General features: G+C 43.0%; 1 protein-coding gene across 2 annotated transcripts in view; it reads right to left on the bottom strand.

Annotated features, from left to right (window-relative positions):
- Positions 1-637: 637 nt before the first annotated feature.
- Positions 638-20,554, bottom strand: part of Mgat4a (alpha-1,3-mannosyl-glycoprotein 4-beta-N-acetylglucosaminyltransferase A) — an 86,913-nt gene continuing 66,996 nt past the window's right edge. The window contains exons 6-16 of one of the 2 annotated variants that reach the window (XM_075980412.1): positions 16,729-16,775; positions 14,527-14,640; positions 13,695-13,770; positions 7,139-7,253; positions 6,211-6,341; positions 5,433-5,540; positions 5,142-5,335; positions 4,610-4,688; positions 3,574-3,640; positions 1,918-2,030; positions 638-1,798 (exon numbers count right to left, since the gene is read on the bottom strand). In XM_075980412.1, the coding sequence (XP_075836527.1) occupies positions 1,772-1,798; positions 1,918-2,030; positions 3,574-3,640; positions 4,610-4,688; positions 5,142-5,335; positions 5,433-5,540; positions 6,211-6,341; positions 7,139-7,253; positions 13,695-13,770; positions 14,527-14,640; positions 16,729-16,775 (1,071 nt within the window). In that variant the 3' untranslated portion in view covers positions 638-1,771. The remainder of the gene's footprint in view (positions 1,799-1,917; positions 2,031-3,573; positions 3,641-4,609; positions 4,689-5,141; positions 5,336-5,432; positions 5,541-6,210; positions 6,342-7,138; positions 7,254-13,694; positions 13,771-14,526; positions 14,641-16,728; positions 16,776-20,554) is intronic. The other variant, XM_075980413.1, reaches the window with a different exon arrangement.

Below are 20,554 nucleotides of genomic sequence, written 5' to 3'. Positions count from 1 at the left end.
TGGCTGTTGGTCCCTAGGTAACAGGAGCCATGAGGGGCTTGAACAAGAGGGTGTGCACAAAGACCCCTGCAGTGGCCATTCAAATGGTGGCAGGTGTTGTGTTTGTCTCCTACTCGATTATCAATGCACAGCCTCCCTTAAAGTCACAACCATTGAGAAACCAGAGCCCTAAGGGAGCCCCTGCACCCATCTGCATGGTCTCACCATCTGTGTGAAGATAGTGCTCAAATTTTAAAATGAAAAGGGGCCTCTATTCAAAGGATTTGCTTGTGTCTTAGGAAACAGGCTTAGGAAATCAGAAAAGAAAATAAAAAGTTGAAGGAAATGAGAGGAAATTTACAAAATCCCAAGAAAAACCTCAGCTGGGCCTTGACATACAGCACAGTAGTACTTACCTACATGTTCCTAGCCAGAACACGGCATGCAAAATAGCTGCTTAGCGCTGTGTGTCCCATACACTAGGCAACTAAGGAAGCTCCAGGCTGGAGGCCACCAGCTAGGACCTCCCAGAGCTCCAGACCTTTACCACAGCCGCTGGACATCTGCAACAGGCTGACAACAGCTGCTTAGCCTTCCTAACTAAAGCACGTCCGCAAACTAGTCTACATGGGACTGCAAGGGCAGGAGGCATAAGCACTCAGTGGACACAGCGTTTACTTCCAAGTTCATGGTACAGCAGATCCAATCACTCTGGAAACACAAGCGCTACAACGACTTTTCACCAGAGCCCCCCAGTACAGTTCCGGTTTGTAAATTGTACCCATTAGGATTCACATAACAACATCACCTAGAAAACATGATCTTAACTCCAAACCTAACAGGGGTATCAAAGGACCAGTGAGGAAAGGGACGATGTGTCAAACTAGTGATTAAAGACAGATTAGAAAGAAGAGTCTCATCACCCACGCCAGGGGAGACCTGAAAGACTCTGTGTGTGGAGACTTGGACAGGGGCCTCCCACCTGGACACTGGAGACACCACACTGGTTTGCGGTGGCTATACACCATACACAGTACAGGAAAATAACCCTCAAGAGGACACTGGTATTTTAAAATCTTGGCTTTAAAGAATGACAAATGCCTCTGAAAATATTTTGTTCAGAATTGCTGCGATTATAAAAGTACTTCAAGTTAAGAAACCCATCTGGAACCAGTCTGGAATGGCAGTGCACTGGAAAAAATGGTATTGAACTGTGATGTCTGCATCTCCAAAGAAAAATATAGAAAGAACTTAAAAAAGCCAGGGAACTGCTTCTTCAAAAAAAGGTATTGATTCAAAAATTTACTGCACAAAAATATGTACTTCTTAAGTGTTTCTAATAAATTAACTCCATAACATCTTTATGTATATTTATATATTTATATATATATAATCCCTGATCGTCTATAAAAGAGGGTCTATAATAGTAAAATAAATCAACTTCAAAAGTACCCCCTCCACAAAATGTATTTAACATTAGTTTTCTCAAATTTTAAGGAATGTAACAATATGTACAACTCTTATATATTAGTATAATACCAAAATAGCCCCAGTCGCATCAACAGGCTGTCAGAATTGTAAAACGCTTGTGTCAAGTTCAAAGTGGAGGACAGCTTAGTTTCAAATGAATGCAGTTATCCATGGGAAGAGCCCCTGTCTGAGTGGAAATGACAATCATCTTATCTACAGTAGGCTTCACGAGAGGTAGTGTTCGAGTCCAAACAGAAAAGGACGTGCTAACTATCTTTAATCGACAGAGTCACAGGAAAGGATGTGTTGGTTTCTTAGAAGATCAATTGGCGACCTTTTTAATATGAATCTGAAACACAAAATAATGAAAGACTTGAAAAAGCAGTTAATTCACAATTCCCAGAGGCTTCAAAATGCAATAAAAAAATGCAGTAGCTAAGTGGCTTCACAGACTGCATATATTCTTACCTCATTAAGAATGGCCCAAACAGCAGAATTGTGAATAACTGAGAGTCGAAAGGCTGAAATAGGATTTAGACTAGGGTCCACGATTCCCTCTGCAACGCCATACTCAAATTTTCCTTCAAAACAGAAAGGATTTTTTTTGTTTTTTTTTTTGTTTTTTTTGTTTGTTTTTTTTTTTTTTTTTTTTTTTTTGGTTTTTGGAGACAGGGTTTCTCTGTGGTTTTGGACCTGTCCTGGAACTAGCTCTTGTAGACCAGGCTGGTCTCGAACTCACAGAGATCCGCCTGCCTCTGCCTCCCTACCTCTGCCTCCCGAGTGCTGGGATTAAAGGCGTGAGCCACCACCGCCCGGCCCAGAAAGTAATTGTTAAAGACTTATTGGGGAGTCGGACATGAGCATAAAGCACCAACAAAGGCAAAATATTTCTAGACATCTGTACACAGGAAATAAACAAGTTAAACCCATTGGTCTGCTTTTATTCAGCTTTCAAAGTCCCATGAACTGATGTACTCTTGAAGACCTTAAAGGCAACCTATGTTAGCAGGGGCACACTTCTGCCCACTGTAAACAAGTAAGCATGGTGAAGACATGTATGTCTTTACATCAACAGTATATAACCTACAGGATGTCAGCAAGCTGACACTCTACTCAAACCTTTTCTGACCAAATCCATTTCGTAACAGCAATCCCCGAAGGTCAAGTTGGTCATAAAGAGCTCCACCATTTCAGGTATTCAGGGGCTGGGCTAGGGCAGAGGCTCTGTCCATGTATATCTTCCCAAGACTCCACTGAGAAGAAACTTTGATGTGTTGCCTGCTCTATATAATTCCCATACACAACTCCATTGAAATTTTATTGGAAAGCCCATGACTACCTTGCCTGCTGACATGTCATAACGCTGTCTCCACTCTCTTCTGTCTTGGCTTTGCACTCATCAAGATGTGAACCCAATGTATCTGGACACAGTTAAAATCCTGGAGTACATACACCGGAAGGGACTTCAGAGGTCCCTGGTCATGGCCCTATTCCTTCCACACACTGGTCTGTGGTCCTTTCCCAGGTTCTCTTTCTCTACCAACGGCTCTTTCTTCTGCTCTTTACACTGAAATAAAACTAGTATCTCTTTCCATGACCACAGCACTCTTCATACCCACTCCAAACCACACCCAGCAGGGGTCCAATGATTGCCTGTGGACTAGCTGCTCCTTTCAGCCATGTTTTTGGAATTAAGTAGCAACAAGTCTGATATAATTCAGTTCTGGCTGTGGACAGGCTATTTTCTTGGTTTTCCCAATTAGACACCTAGCTGAACCCTGATTCTAGCTACTCTCCCTAACAGCCTCCAAGGCTTCCCCAGCTGCTGCTGTCAGTCAGCCAGCATCACAACACAGAGGGGGCACCCTGGAGGGAGGACAGAAAGACGCAGGGAAGGTGGACTCATTGTCATTGAGATATGGCACCACACAGGTGACAGAGAAAGCCGACAAGCCAGGGAGCCCACCCGGGATTGGAAACTGTCAGGTCTACGGAATGGAAGGAACAATCTGAGCACACTGGTGATGTCTGTAACTGCCAAGCAGCTGAATGTCGGACAAGAATTTGAAATGACTTTCGGAGTCAGTCCAGGAAATAAGGGGCGTGTTACTAAGGAGACATTACCTATTCTGAAATAGCCATCTTCTAATCGTTTATCTTTGGTTTCTTTGCTGATTTCCAAATTGTCACTCTAAAATAAAATAAAAGCAGCAATTATGGGTAATTAGGCCCCTTTAAAATGAATTTAACTTTGTATATAAAAGTTGCATTTGTGGCAGAGTTATGAAAGAAAATGGCATCTCAAAATTGAGAATTCTCAAAACCTGTTAGTAAAACTTTAACCTCTCCCAGCCTGCAAATACACCAATGGTTAGAGAATGAAGACTGCATGCTAACTTCAATAAAATGTAGGCATTTCTTACAGACCAGTGAATTAACCATGCCCCATCAGGCACTCAGATATTCAGCCGGCATCATGGAGCTCAAAATATACAAAGTAAACAACTGTGGTAAAATATGGACCCTTTTCCTAATACAAACAACTGTATTATTTTTCCAGTAGAAAGCAAAATGAAGAGTATTGATGAAACAAATGGGTACATTAATATCAGGTATTCAACATTTTTAAAAACCGTAGTAATACCACCCACCACTGAAGTCCTACATCTCACGAGAATTTTTGTTAGCCTCATAAATAAGAACAACCTCTATGTATCCATTGTGACAACTGGCTTTGTCAACCTGACACAACTGGAGATCAGCAGGAAGAAAGCCTCAGTGAGGGGCTGTCTACATTAGTCTGACCTGTGAGCATATCTATAGGAAGTTATCTTAATTGGTCTGGGAAGACCCAGGCCACTGGGGGCAGAACCATTCCCTAGGCAGAGGTCCCTGAGCCATTTAAGAGAGGAGAAACTGAGCTGAGCACAAACAAACATACATGAGAGCATGCAGGCACTCACATCTCTCTGCTCTTGACTGTGGAGTTGATGTAACTTGGTATTTAAAATTCCTGCCTGACTTCCCCACAATGACGACCTATAATCTGGAATTGTAAGCTAAAATTAGCCTCTCTCTTCCCTAAATTGCTTTCTGTTAGGGCATTTTTAGCACAGTAACAAAAATGAAACTAGAACATCAGGAGTAGCAGCAGCCATACCTTAAGAGGCAGAACCTCCACGGTTGTGTTGAGCAGGATGTCTCCTGGGTGTTCTTGATTGCCACTATGGAACAAATAACTGGAAACACATACCAAAGAATGAAAACATGACTTAGACTTCGGTGTACAAGACTCAAGAACACATCCTCACCCCAGAGTGAGCTCTTGGATGGCACAGGATAACCTCACCAGAACCTGCAACCACCTAGCTGACTCAAAAATACTGGGAAACTTAAGACTAAAGGACGTAGCCCCAAGCAGTGTTATCCCTGCCAGAAGCCCCCATGCTTGCTGTTTAACATTCAATAAACACAACGCAACCACGGCCTGACCTGTTTGCAACATTTTCCACACAAATACAACACTTTATTACAGTGCAGCATACTCAGCTGTATGAAGTTAATTTATAACCAAAACTTTTGTAACTCACCACCCCTTTCCCAGCCTACTGTGCACCAAGCACACACAACGAAGCACATTCCAAGCAGAAGTTCTGGATTCTAAGACAAAACAGAATTCCACTGTCACTGACCTTTCTACATTGACTGGTTTGTCGAATTTAAACAAGATGTAGTCTCCAGCTGTGGGGGTGATGGCCCAGAAGAAGTCCTCACCCATGTAGGTCTTCTCCAGTGTATGTCCTTGGTACACCTTCATGGAAGTGGAGACCTCTGCGGGTGGGTTCACATGGATCTTGAGAAGCAATGGTTTCATGTAATCTTTATCCTAGGAGGACATGTGTGTGTCGTTATGTAACACATAGCTCATCTGCACACTAAATAGCAACCTGTATAGCTGGGAAAGGCTATGTTAAATCACCAACCGTGAGTTTCTGAATTTTCCCGGACAGTGAGGAATGCAGACCCACGTGCTGGAAGAGGGACGGTCGGAAGCGGATTCGTAGATTTGCCTTCTGTCTGTCACAATGTTTCTAGACATTTAAAAGAATCTGGTTTTATTATTCAATAATAAAGTGCAAGTCAGACCCTGAAGAGTCCTGTGAGCTGGCATATGGCATCACTGCTATTTAACACGTTCAGGTGTACTGGGGTCTGATACTGTCTCAAAAGAATTTAAGGGGAAAAAATAAAAGACAGTAGGCAGAACAGAAAGAAAACAGCACACCCTTCACAAGTCAGTCTGCTGTCTATCGATAGCCAATGCTAACAGGCTAGCAAGCCTCGAGACCCCACCAGTGTTTCTCAACCATACACAGTGGAGTCAATGCTTAGAAACAGGGAGGTTGAGGGATTTTCTAGTACTAAAAAGTGCGTTATATATGCACACACATACACTGCCATGAATGAAGACTGAAACCTCATGAACGCTGTTTAAAGCACTCTATCATTGTACATCCCCCCACACACACACACCTTTCTAACACTGGAACTTAGAATTGGCTTCAGAATGAAGCCAAGCACATCAAGAACGGAGGAAACAGTCTACTTCACTCAAAGTCACTTTCATAAAGGAAACAAAGAAGAAACAGGCACTCAGGCAGCTGAGGTAGGAGGATCTTCAACCTGCTGCTACATAGTGAGATTCTATCTCAAAAAGAAAAGAAAAAGTCTCCCCTGGACCACATGGAAAAATGAACTCACGGCATCTTTTTCGGGGTTGCAGACTTTCACCCAGAGAATGTGGTCCAAAAGCCAGTCAATGGGTTTCTCCTTATAAAACATAAAGATGAACTCCACAATCAGAGTAAGATCTGGTGCTTGGAACATTTTTCCTGAAAAGACATTCCCAGTCAACAGCTGTCACAAAGAACCAATCCTCGAGATGCCTGCAGAAGTGACTTCTATGCACTAAATACATTGAGGTTTTCCTCTCATCATTAAGAACAGTATCACTTTAGCTAAAAATTCTCTGCACTTGTCACCTGGGTAGAAACAGAAGTCACTGACTCCCACTGTTAACAACAATTTAACACACAATGTTGCTAAAGGGTTCATAATCTGATGTCAGATTATTTTTTTTTCCTATCTTAGTAAGACTGTTCCAATAAATAACAGAATTTGAGAGACTTACGTTTTAAAAAGTAAGCAGGCCTGGGGATACAGCTCAGGGATAGAGCACTTGCCTAGCAGCACGTGGCTATTTTAGGGACACTATTCCCCAAAGGCATTAAAATAAGCCCCCCCCAACAGTTCATGAAAGAAAGAAGTGAACTAGGGCTGCATGTTACAGTCCCCATAAGAACCTGGCAGAGCCGTACTTTGGGGATGAACCCCAGTCGTAAGCACAAAGGAAATGAAAGTGACAGAGAAGTCATACACGCTCCCAGCACCATGGCGGCCTCTGTGCAGCTCTCTGGAGGACATGCTACACCACAGACTCAGAGTCTACATGAGTTTATGTGCATCTTTTTGCATAAAGAGATTTACCTAAGTTTAATTTTCTCAGCACCAATCAATTTCTCTGGGAAAAAAAAAGGATAACTTTTTTTAGTTAAAAAAAAAAGCAACTGGTTTAAGATTCTGACACTCGGCAGTTTTATAATGAAGATAAATCAAACACTTTTCTTACCAATAAAGCCAAGCTGAGAAAACTCTAGAATCATCCATTCTTCAGAAGAGAGTTGAAGTGCAAAATTTTTTATGGTATTAAAATAGTTTTGTTTCACAATAATATCATCTTCAAGCTAGAAAAAAATTGAAAAATCATATTCAATAAGACAAAAAGCAAAAAGAAAATAAACAGGCATTATTACAGAAAAACCCAACATACTCTCATGAAAATCAAGAAGACTGTGGTTAAAGCCAATTAAAATATAAAAACGGGTGTTATGAAAACAAGAAATATACTCTGTGGGTCAACTTCCTGGGTCACAGGTCAAAGAGAAGCCAGTGCCTTGCTCACCCACCTTCTACCTGGGTACCTGAGAGGACCAACATGAAGACTGGGTATGCATCCATCTGATGCCTTCTGTATTCTGTCTGAATCAGACTCCTATGTACACCACACATACACACACACACACACACACACACACACACACACACACACACACACTCCCCACCCCCCAAATAGAACCAGAGCTTAGCTCAAGCTAGGCAAGGACTCGATCCCTGAGCCACATCCCTAGAAAGCCCCTTTATATTTCTATGTGTATGTAAGTATCTCTGACTGCGTTTAAGAGCATCACATGTGTGCAGGAACCTGTGGAAGTGAGAAGGGACACTGGATTCCCCTGGAACTGGAGTAATAGGTAGATATGAGACACTATGTGGGGTGTGATACAGTGAGAAAGACAAGACGTGACCAGAAGCACCTGGCAGCGTTCCTGAAGGTGATCTTCACACTCCAAGTCACTTGCAACACCCCCTCCTTTTTTTTTTAAAGTATCAAAGGAGTTTTAAGCACAGATCAGAGACACACTGCCAAGAAGGGCAGTGAGCCACATGAATGAAGATACTCAAGGACTCCAGTAACTATCTGGGGCTGCCTTTATGGGGTTCAAGAGAAAGAGAAATCTGATTGCTAAAGGGGATAGCAAGGGTAATTCCCCGTTTTGATTGACAGATTAAGGCAGACAGTCATTTCTCTACTGTGCATGTCCTGTCTCAGAATGTGTCTGATTTAATCATCTACATGCCCAATTATGCACAGGCGATAGTAAAGAGGGGACTCTCCCTACAAGTTTACTTAGGGACACGGTTTTGCCTTGCTGCTGCAGATGCACCCCAAACCAGTTCAGGCCAGACAGGCCTTTCCATCTGGAGTATGAATGAACAAAATCTGTTGAAGAAGAGAAGAAACTTACTACATCGTTCCTAGTGGATGTGTATACAGCTCAAGCAGGTTGGGCCCCTAGGGTGCTAACAGGTTTCTGTGTGCAGCTGTCTCAGGCTGTCAAGTACATTACTACTAGAAGAGGAGTGTATGTACAGCCCAAACCAAGCAGAGTTCCAGGTCACCGAACTATTCCCCACGCTTGCCTGCATCATTAATGGGATATGCAAAGTGATTTGAGAACACTGAGACAGGAAATGTTCACAAAAATATGACGCTTGAGCGGAAATCTGAAGGTTCAATGTCGTACTGAGTGAGGGAAATGACTGTGAATGGCATCGGAGCTCTGAGTCACCCATGATAAGAACCTTGGCATAATTTAATGTTGGGCAGTATGGCCCTTCGAGACATGGTATAACATTGCCACTCTAAACTTCATCCCAAGTCCAGGCACAACCCCAGGACAATTGGTATTTCCTTTTTCTCTTTAAGCATAAGCAAGCCCTTGATAATACCACGGACCTCGTTCTACGCTTTTCTTTATAAGTATCTTATATTTTTCCAATGCTGGGAACTGAACACAGGGGCATGCATACTGGCCAGTATTCTCCCACTGGGTTGCCTCCCACCCACAGACACCCTTTAGAAGCTGTGGATATGAAACTCCCATGTTTGCAACCACAAAGCCACAGCCCTAGGAAAGTGGGAGATGAAGTCCTTTGATTCTCCCCCTCCCACCATCCTCAGCTCTGTTTTCCTGGGATTTCCCTAGGTGACTCCTTTTGCTTTACAAACATTTCAAGCCAGCATACTCTGTGGGCTTCTGAAGCTAGTGCGTTTCCCCTACTAATACTCTGTAGACAGATGACAATGAGCTCCTTGACAGGATTCTCGTGCTGCCCAACTCTGAAGAGCAAAATATAAAGCAACTCTATTTCCTGAGGAACAAGTTTTGGGGAAATATACCACTTTTAGAAAAACTCATCAACCTTTGTAGAGCTGAAGATTTAGGTATAGCCCAAATAATCAACAATAAGGTAATGATGTAAGAACAATATTATTCCAAGAAAAGACTAAAAGCAACACCAATTTCCATTCACCAGTATTTAAGGCTTTTGATATTATGTTGGGACAAAAAACAAAAACAAAAAACAAAAAAACAAACCGGTCATGAGGCAATGTGTTTGTTGACCTTGTTAGAGATTTCAGACATCAAGAAGATAATGAATAGCAAACTCCAGGCCCCCTTCACCCACAGAAATATGGCTTTAAAATCAGAGCATTCAATAGCTAAAGCCACTCTTCTGGGCATGGTTCTCCAACTCCTGACTTCTCCATTAGCAGAGAAATTAGTTATGAATCCCTGGAGCCTCTGCCCTTCTAGCATGCATCCTGATAATGTCATTTCTGTCTTATTTCAATCAAAGTATGGGCGGAACATGGCAGGCACCCAACAGAGGCCAAGAACAAAGGCCAGAGGCTGCATATCATAGACGAGCACTAAGTGATGCCCCAGCTGGACAACACAGGATGCACAATATTCCCTCACACACTCTAAGAGTGGGGTTGTGCACACCAGAGTAGAAACCAGCAAATCACACTTGGGTTACACTCACAAGTCCAGAAAGAGAGCACCCAAGCAGCAGTGATTGTGACAACATGGACAAGACCTGTGTAAGTGCCTCCCAGACATAAAACCTGCATAAAGGGGGAAGGTGCGCATGACACACACACCCATCACCACTAGCTGAGGAGCTATTGGCATTCTCTAGCTGCTGAGAGAGGGAGAGTCGCCTCCTTTAATGATGTGACCCCTGGTAGGTCGACACACAACAGGGCAGGCTCCACTCCCAAGACTAGCTGGGCAGCACAAACTGGACTTGGTGAGTTTGAAAAGGAAACTCAGAGGTGGGCGGGTGGAAAAGGTAAATGAGAGAGGAAGGGGGCAGTGAGTATGTTCAAAATACAATGCGAGAAACTAAAAGAATTAACAAAAATACTGCTTTTAAAAGAGGCTCTGGGAACTACAGAGATGTATCGGTGGTTTAACACACTTGCCACTCTTCCAGAGGAGCCAGGTTCAGTTCCCAGAACCCACAAGTTGGCTCACAGCCATTTATAACTGCAGTCCAGGGGGCTCAGCTGGTAACAGCACTTATGCAGTGCATATACATACATGAATGCAAAACACTCATATGCATAAAGAAGAAAATAATTATTTTAATTTACAGGGCTCCAGAAGCTCTGCTGGTACAACACCAGACCACAAGAACAAGGTGGGCTGTTGAGGATGGCTGATTTTCAGATACCAAAATCCCAACAGTAACAAAGATGACATGGCAGTGAGGCTACTAAAAACGGAGGCAATGAAATGTGTAAGAGAGTTAAATGAGAACAGCAACAAAGAGACAGAAACTGTGGAGGAGAACCAGCTAGAAACAGGAACTGAAGATAAGAAACCTGAATGGGAAACTTCACAGCAGACCCAGACGGGCAGAAGAAAGCGTGAGCAAAGACGGAGTTTTCAATACAAATGGCTTCAAAGAACAAAAAGGGAAAATGACCATGAAGACAGTCCGAGGAACCTGCAGATCCTTGAAGCGAACAGGAACCTTGATCTCTTACAAATCTGGTATAACCCAAAGTACAAAAATCCATGGACATGCAATGTGAGAAGCCACAGGGGGACTTGGCTGTGGCTCGGTGGAGGCAGTGCTCTCCTAGCTCACACAAAGCCTGAGTCTGACCCTCAGCACATCTAGACCAGGTACAGTGGCACACTCTACTCCTGTAATCCCAGCACAGCAAGTTCAAGTCAGCCTAGAATGGAGACGTACAATCTTATAGAGGCAATTTGTGTTATCAAAAACAAAGTAGGAAGAAGGTAATTCATATGGCTTGAAATTAAGTGATCTGTTTTAGACAGACTGCTGTAACTATATACAGCATGTTTCAAGTCACTATAACAACACAAAGAAAATCAAGAAGGAAATCAAAACACACGACTATAAAAAAAATCAGTGGAAACAAAAGCAAGCAAGGATGTTTCTGCAATGATCAGCAAAACTGACACAACTTTAGTCTGAGTAACACAGGAAAAGAGAGGACTCCATTAGACACGAGAGGGCATTAACACTGGTGTCACAGAAGTGCAAGGGTTGTGCATGAGGAGGGGCTTCTACAGTGTTAGGTGTGTGCTAATGGATGGATTAACTAGAAGAAATAATGAGTTCCTAGAAAGATACAACTCACTGAGACTGAGCTGCAGACAAATACATTTAAGCATGACACTAGCAAGTAAGGGGATCAAAGATGAAAACGAAACAAAAAGCCTTGAAGGGCTGGGCATGTAGCTCGGTTGGTCAAGTGCTTGTCTAGCACGCATGAAACTCTGGGTTTGATCCCCACCACCTGAAACTACCATATGGCAGCATATGGCATAATGCCAACACTTGAGGTGTGCAGGCAGAGGGATTTGGCACCAGGTCATCGTTGGCTACATGCTAAGCTCAGGGCCAGCCTGGGCTATGTAAGATGCTAAGACGATGACACCAACAAACTCTTCCTTAACTTCCTCACAAAGCAAAGTGAAAAGGTCAGGATCAGAGAACTTCACTGAAGTTGCATGAAAGATGCAACTGATTTTTCTCAGACTTGCCCTAAAAACTGACAAGAGAGAATTCCTTCAAATGCAATCTGTGAGGCCAGCATTCCCAAGATGGAAATCAAAAGATTTCCCTCTGGGATCACAAACAGGCAGGGATTCCCACTAGTCAGCAAAACTCTGGGAATCCCAGCTGAAGCCATCAGACACCCAAGAGTCAAAAACACCCAAAGCCAGAGGAAAAGAAGCTGCATCTCTGCATTTGCCTTCACACCATGTTGCTTCTTTTGACGCCCACAAAAATGTCTATGTGCACTCCCTCCTAAGACATGTACTCCCCTGGAACTCATTATGGCCCAGGCTGGCCTCAGATCAGAGATCCTATTTCCTCCTAATGCTGGTACGATGAGTTTGTGCCACTGTGCTTAGGTCAATTTGTAAATCACGACACTGGGGTCACATCCAAGATGCCACTGCCAACCCCATGTCCTGAAGTTTCCCCATGACATGCCTTATACAAATCCACAAAAAACTATTACAAATAAAAAATGTTTCAGCAAAGCTGCAAAATAAAAAAAAAAATCAACACATCATCATTTCTTCCCACTAACAACAACCAATAACCCCAGCCCAACTGTATTTTAATCTCATTCTGTAGACCGCCAAAAAGGCTAAAACACTCAGGAATAGCATAAGGAAGTAAAAGACTTATCCCAGGCGGACTATCAAAGAAAACAAGGTGTTGCACGCTTGCAGCCCCAGCACTCAAAGGCAGAAGCAGGAAAACCCCAAGTTTGAGGCCAACTTGCGGTGCAATCAGAACTACCCTGAGTTTAAGCCCCAACACCCATGGCAAAAAGCCAGTCGTGGCAGTGCCCGCCTGAAATCCCAGCACTGAGCAGGCAGCTAAGACTAACTCTGGGGCTTGCTAGTCAGCCAGTTTAGCTTTAGTGCTAAGTTTCCAGGTTCAGTGAGAGGTTCAACCTCAAAAAAAAAAAAATGGTAAAGATTACCTGGGGAAGAGCCCCAGTATTGACCTCTTGCCCCTACAAGTAAACACACACATGTACCCCACACACATACACATTCACACATGCAAGAAACTTCCAGAAATGAACAGATGCTTTCTAATACCTTCCCGACTTTCAGACCCACGTGAAAATTCTGACATAGACCTCTGAACCCAAACTTAGTCCTATTATTCTTAGATTTGGTCTTTTTATTGTGTCCCATAATTCCTGAATGTTTTGTGATGAGAATTTGTTGGCTTTGCAGTTTTCTTTGATCAGACTTAGTTAAACTATATGTAGAATGTGTTCATAGAATGTGGTCATCTTTACAAAATAAATATGAAACAAAATCTATTCTGACTTTTACATTTCAAATCTTTTATAAGCTAAGTGTATTTCTTTTTATATTTTAGTAAATCTATTGAAGAAGAAGAGGAAGAGGAGAAGGAGAAGTCAAAACCACCAAATAAGAAGACAGAGGAAGGTCTGTGCTACGTCTCTAACACTTCTTTAACTCGTGAGAAGCGCTATGTATCTTTAACAAACACTTCTTTAACTCGTGAGAAGGACATGCTGTGATGCCCACACATCTTTAATCCCAGCACCAAGGAAGCAGAGGCAGGTGGATCTCTTTGAGTTCAGGACCAATCTGGTCTACATAGCAAATTCCAGGCCCAATCTCAAACAACACAAAAGAAACAACAGCAAAAATACCTGTAAAGAGCCCGGTTCTTACCTGAATGTAATAGATGCCCTTCTCCTGAGCATACATCATTAGAAAGCAATAATCCAGGTTTTGCTTGGTTCTCCATCTGAAACAGTTTCAGAGTAAGTGAGGAATCAGACTCAAAGCTAGCAAACTCAGACTATGTGTGAACACACACAGACAAACCCCACACACCCGAGAGACAGTCAAAGGGTGGCTTCCTCCAATGAAGCCTTGCTCACCATATACTCCTAAGACAACACTAACCCTCCAGCTACCCCGTGCACAGAAGGCTCTCCAGTGAGGAGAATCTGGGCATCACTATAGACCCTACATTCCCTTCTAGAGACAGATCAGCATAAAAGATGCTAAAATACCCACCAGTGAGCACATTATTAGACACGGAACTCATGGCTCCGTGTGTGCTTGGCTAATGCTCTACTTTTGAGCTACAATCCAGCATTTTCCAGACTGCCGTATCCACAAACCTTTGCTTCAGTAATATCTTACTGTCTCCTTGAATTAGTGCTTGGCAAAGTCTACTTTAGGAAACAGATATGAGGCTATGTCTGGAGCTGTGAAGTGAATATGGCCAGAGATAGATAATGCATATTAAATGCAAACAGAAACTAATCCTATGTATTAATGTCTGTAAAACACACTTAGGTCTAGAATAGTAATCTTTTTGGTGAATTCCTAGTGGCTAACAGAAACACACTAATTAATGCTGAGCACAATGAACAGTCACCCCAAGCTCAGTTCAGCTAAGCAAAGCGCTTAGACTCTCTGTCCTGCTGAACAAGATGGGCTAGGATATCTCGCCATGACTGCCTGACATCTAAACAAGGAAGCGCCTGCTCACCTTACTCTTTCCTTGGAGTCTCCAAACGTCTCCTTCAGGTTTGTCAAGTCAGGGTAATAGCTTTCAGGAGGGGAGATTATTTCCAGCAGGCCAGAACTAAGTTCTTTAGAAAATCTACCAAGAGAAAGGTTAGCTGTATTATTTTAGCTCTGTGGGATTTCATTTGTCTTAATGCTCAACTCATTGCATTTAACATGAAACGCATGGCTAAGCAGGAGAGCAGAGTATGAGGAGACGGATATAGTGTGCTAAATGCGGTCAGCTCACCACTGAGCAGAAAATACAAATTTCTCTGCTGATACAAGTTTTGAGTTTCCTTTTTATTTTTTTCAGCCATGCTTTTTAAAGACAGCAAATGTCAGAGGAGAAACAGTGAACTGCAGCAGAGCGATCCTGGGTAAACTGCAGGCACTGCCGTCTTTTAAGTGATTCGGTTTTTAAATCTAAGTAAATCAAGGTCCCACAGAAAGAGGGGGACCGAAGGAAAAAAGCAAACAAATTGTATGCTGACCCAAAATATATTACTCATGAAAAATCAAAGTTCTTCCATTTTTCTGGGTTAGTAAGATGGTTCAGTCATAAAGGTGTTTGCCCCCTAAGCCTGAAGGACTGGGTTCAATCCCAGGGACCCACACAGTAGGAGAGACAACTGCAAAAGTTCCTCTGACTACAGCACGTGGATGCATATACACACAAATCAATAAGTGTGACTGTTTTCAAATTAAAGACAAAGTTCTTCAATATTCAGGAAGCTTTATCTGTAGGCTTCAGGCTCTGTATCATTCCAAACCAGGGCTTTTTAACTGACAACAACTTTATCCCTCCTGGGAACATTCAGTGGGGCCTGGAGGCATTTTCATCGTCACTAGTGTCAATTCTCTGACATCTAAGGGACAGAGCTAAGGATCCTGCTCCACATCCTTCGACCAAGACCCACCTATCAGTGCTGCTGGACTGAGAAGCCCTTTCTGAGGCTCTTGAGTCAGTTTTCATTAACTGTGGTTCCTTTCTCTTTCACCTCCTTGTCTCATACTTGCAAATCTTCACCCAATACTCTATAAGGTCGGCCTCTGTGCAAAGCCAGGGGTATGTACTGTACTCATTTTCTAGACTTGGTTTCCCTGCATATTAAGGAGCCTGCAGAGCTGCCCCCAAGATCAATGGGAAGGCCAATCAGTCATTATTCCCTGCTTCTTTAAAGGGATTGTCTATACCAGCTTATTTCTACAGAATGTAGCATTTGAGAATTTTTTTTTGTTTGTTTTTTCGAGACAGCGTTTCTCTGCAGCTTTGGAGCCTGTACTGGAACTAGCTCTTGAACTCACAGAGATCCGCCTGCCTCTGCCTCCCGAGTGCTGGGATTAAAGGTGTGTGCCACCACCGCCAGGCTACACTTGAGAAAAATTTTAACGCACACAACTTGACCCTGAAGTACACACAATATTTTATTAAATCTCCAGCTTTCATATTTTGATTAACAAGGAGGAATTATTTTAAGTATGGAGTTGGCAAGTAACTCCTGCTTTTAAGTCATTTTTTAAAAGATTTTTATTATTTTTAATTACGTGTGTATGTTGGTGGGGACTTGGGGGTGGGACGGAACTGAAAGTCAGGTCATCTACAAGACGAGCAAACACCTTTAGCCACTGGGCTCTCTCTCCAACTTCCTAAGCCTTTCTTGTCGAGTAGAAAATTGTGCCCTTTAGGAGTAAAACCGGATAAAATCCACAGAAGAAACCTGTCGGGTCTAACTTTAAAACTGGCAATTGAATACTATAAACATGCCAAGGCCTGAAACTCCCTAAGCTCCGCATCTGTCCCCTGCCCACAGTAAATTGGGGCCCAATCTTGGCAGGACAGAAAAACATGCTTGGATATGATGGCTCAGTTTTAACACCTGCCCTGACAACAAATTTGCCTGGTGAGTAGAGGGTGGGGATTCAAACAGTTCTGTACAACTCTGACTCTCTCTCTCCTCTTCCAAGAGTAAAGACAACTAGCTGGTAGTGTTCCATGCAGATGCTACTCAGTTTTTCCCACAGTGGAGTTAGCAGTTTACCCACCAGACACTAGGGTTTATATGCAGCTACTTAATGAGAATATAAAGGGCTGCTGACATGGGTGAACAGAGAAGTGAATTAGAAAGGCGCCAAAGATAATAGCAATGAAAATATTTCCATTTCTGTGCTTTGGAAAACTTACTCTTTCTCCAGGTTCGCTATAACGCTGTTAACATAATCAAGGTCTGTCTGGGAAAGAGAGAAAAACATTATCGTTTTTATTTCACTTTACAAAAAAAAAAGATTTTTATTTTATGTGTGTGTTGGTCTGCATAGTATGTGTGTGCACCTAGCGTACACATGTACACGTTGTGGTGTGTGTGTTGCCCTTGGAGGCCAGAAGAGGGCATCAGATCCCCTGGAACTGGTATTACAAATGTTTGTAAGCCACGGTGTGGGTGCTGGGAACTGAACTCAGGTCCTCAAGAAGAGCAGCCGGTGCTCTTAGCTGCTGAGCCATCTCTCCAGTCCCTTATTTCACTTTTAAAGCCAAACTCAAAGTGGCACAAATGATGAATCACACACTGAAAATGTCATTTTAACTTTTTAGACACTTGTTCTATGAAACCGCACCTGTAATGTCCTTAGGTACAAGCTATTACAATAAGCAATATTTTGAATCACTGATGCTCAACTTACTAGAACATGAAGCAATTCTTATTTCTCCTGAAAATCCAAACTCTGAAGCAGTGAATGTGCACAGCAGCAGAAGTGGGCTGCTGCAGGCAAAGACTCCAGTGCTCAGAACCATGAAACAAAACCGGGCTCAACGTTTACCTTGCAGCTACCTGCCTGTTCAGCCTGTGTTGCTCCCCTGAGCTCTCTCTCTTTTATTAAAAAGGAGGGGTAGGGTGGAAGAAACCTTAGAGACTATATTCAATAAACTTATATAATAAAAAGCAGCATGATATTGATACCGAGAACTCAAATCAGGAGGAGAATAACCGTAGTTAGAATTGAAGGTCATGTTTCAATTACAAGCAATTAAAAATCCAGGCTGAGGATGTAGCTCAGTGGTAGAGTCTTTGTCTTAAATGAACCAAGCCCTAGGTTTGATCTACAAAAAAAAAAAAAAAAAAAAACCTGAAAATAAAATATTCTTTTCTTAGTGAGGGTTACTATTGCTGTGATGAAACAGCACGACCAAAATCCAACTGAGGAAGAAGACTTTATTTGGCTTACACGCCACATCAGAGTCCATCACTGAACATTCAGGCAGGAACCTGGAGGCAGGAGCTGATGCAGAGGCCACTAAGAGGTTCTCTTACTGGCTTGCACACCATGGGCTTGCTCATCCTGCTTCCTTACAGGAGCCAAGACCACCTACAGGGCTAGTCCCATCCACAGTGAACTAGGCCCACTCCCATCAATCACTAATTAAGAAAATGCCCTACAGGTTTGCCTACAGACTGATCTTACTGAGACATTTTCCTCAGCTGAGGCTCCATCTGCTCCAGTACCTCTAGCTTGTGTTGACAAAAACTAGCCAGCACAATTCTCTATCCATTAAAAATTCAGTGACAACTTAAATTTGGTCAACTATTAAGACAAATCAATGGTATATAAAATCTGACCAACGTTATGAAGGCAGTCATATATTTAACACAAGTAAAAAGAAACAGCTTAACGCTGAAAGTAATAAGAAAATCTCATTAAAAACTAATATGCATTTTTGCCTAATTTAACTTTAATGTTTGTTAATGGAAATTTCAACTTTTATTAAGCTTAATGATTTAAGAACAAAGTATCTGCATAATCCCACATTTTTCAAACCCTTAAGAAAGAGTTTTAGAGATACAGCACAGGACCAGAGACCAAACTGCTCTCCTCCACTTCGGCAAACCCAAATGTCAACGATCTGTTCTTAAATAATCACCCACAAGCTTTACCAAAGAGTATCTGAGTCTAGGCTTTTGGAGACTGTAGCCAAATTTGGTTTGCATAGACTACAAAATGCTTAGAAACATACTGAAACCCAACTGATAAACACTCAATGAAGCAAAGTGATACACCTGTCTAGCACAAAGGAATACGAAGATGCAACAGCCTGTCCTCTCCTGTGATCAGTCTAGAAGCACTGGGCCATACTAGTCAAATCTTTCCAATGTGACTCCTCCTGGCCTCTCCCTCAGTGCTGGGGCATGCCTTGTATATGCAGGGGTCAGAAAAGGGCATCAGATTCCTTAGAATTGGAACCAAGGACAGCTGAGAACCATCATGTGGGTGCTGGGAATCAAATTCAAATCCTCTGCAAGAGCAGCCAGTCTCTTAACCACGGAGCCATCTCTCCAGCTGCCTAAGATATTTTAAACAGTATGTGAAAACTGTAATAGAAGAGAAGGAATCAGTCAAATCTGTCAGCTGAACACAGGGATGCTTGGACAGTTGGGAATTAAATAGGCATAAAAAAGCAAAGACGGGCTGAAGATGGCTTACTCAGCAAGCAAAAGGCCCAAAGACCCAATACCCAAGTGGGGAGGAGGGACAAGTATGCCAACACATACCCAAAATCCCAAGGCTGGGGATGAGGAGGACCCTGGATCTCAACAGACAGTCAGGCTAGTGAGCTCCAGGCTGTGTCTTTAAAAACACCAAGTGTGACAGAGAAAGATGCCGGACTCTGACCTCTGACGTACACATGACTTTTAAGCCCAGGATTTTGGAGGCAGAGGCAGGTGGCTCTCTGTGAGTTAGAGGTCATCTTAGTCTACAGAGTTCCAGGACAGCTAGGGCTACATAGTGAAATCTTGTTGGGAAATAAAGGAAGGAAAGATACCAAACAAACCAAACCAAGCCAAACAAAAACGCAGCAGGAGATATTTCTTCTAAATGTTGAAGACAGATGAATCTTGAGGACATGTTACATGAAAGAAATCACAATGCAAAAGGACCGTGCATTGTGCAACTGCACTGATAAGAAATATACCAAAGGGAAAACTGTGGACACACGAAGTAGATTAACAGCTGGCCCGGGCTGATGAAACAGATGAACAGGTTTTCTTTTCAGGGCGTGTGTTCTTAAACACGCTGGCATAACGGCAGACCAGCTTGACTTAAAAGGATGAGCTGAATAGAATGTGAACCATACACACAAAAGCAACGCATATAACAGTAAGAGAACCAGCATGCCATGCTGCGCATACAGAGCTGAGGAAGGACAAGACCGCTCTGCTTCATCGGGGGTAGATGTACAAAAGCTGAACACATACAAGGGTGGGCCTAAGAGGTGATGACATCAGCAGGAACCGGAGGTCTTCTCCACCAGGAAAATTTCAACTGGCAATCTCACAGACCCCAATATTTGGAGAACTACTTCAGTGTACTCCTTCCTTTAAACCAAGGCCATAAGGAGAGGATATTCCTGGGTCACAACTCTCTAGAGGAAAAATCCAGATGCCCTAGCATCTTGAGACATATCCCCAGGAGGCCCATCCTAGGCTCATCTAACTATAGCACCTAGGTAAGACAGAATCAAAGAATGTAAGTGAGGTCACCCTGTGGAACTGCCATCTGAAATACGTATCCAACAGATGACGTGGTAGCCCAAACACAAACCTGAACTGGTCACTTTCAGAAGTACTGAGGAAATTTCACCGAGTCCCTGAAGAGCTGGTCTTCATGCTCAGCCTCAGAGGCCGGTCCAGTGGCCCTACCCCAGCAGAGAGACATGTGCCTCCACATGCCACTGACAGTAGACATGCTGGCCATAAGCAGTCAAAGCAGTGCCTCCCCTCAGCCAAAAAGCCTTCCAAAGACCCTGCCTGGGAGCAAGACTCCCAGCTCCACACTCTTACATAGCAGCTCAGGGTCACAGCTGTCTGAATTCAGACTGTATACACCAAACCACCCACAGCTGCACCCTGATGGAGATGTCATCTTCAAGTGTGCATTTCTAAGCACAGCCTCTCAGCTGACTCATCCTGAACAGCAGCTCTGCCTAATCCGGGATATCTCAGCTTACATCTCTC

This window comes from Microtus pennsylvanicus, chromosome 7 (genome assembly GCF_037038515.1).
Source record: "Microtus pennsylvanicus isolate mMicPen1 chromosome 7, mMicPen1.hap1, whole genome shotgun sequence".
In the NCBI taxonomy this organism is placed as follows: Eukaryota; Metazoa; Chordata; class Mammalia; order Rodentia; family Cricetidae; genus Microtus; species Microtus pennsylvanicus.
The sequence above is the reverse complement of the archived record's forward strand: the minus strand, read 5'-3'. Positions and strand labels throughout refer to the sequence as shown.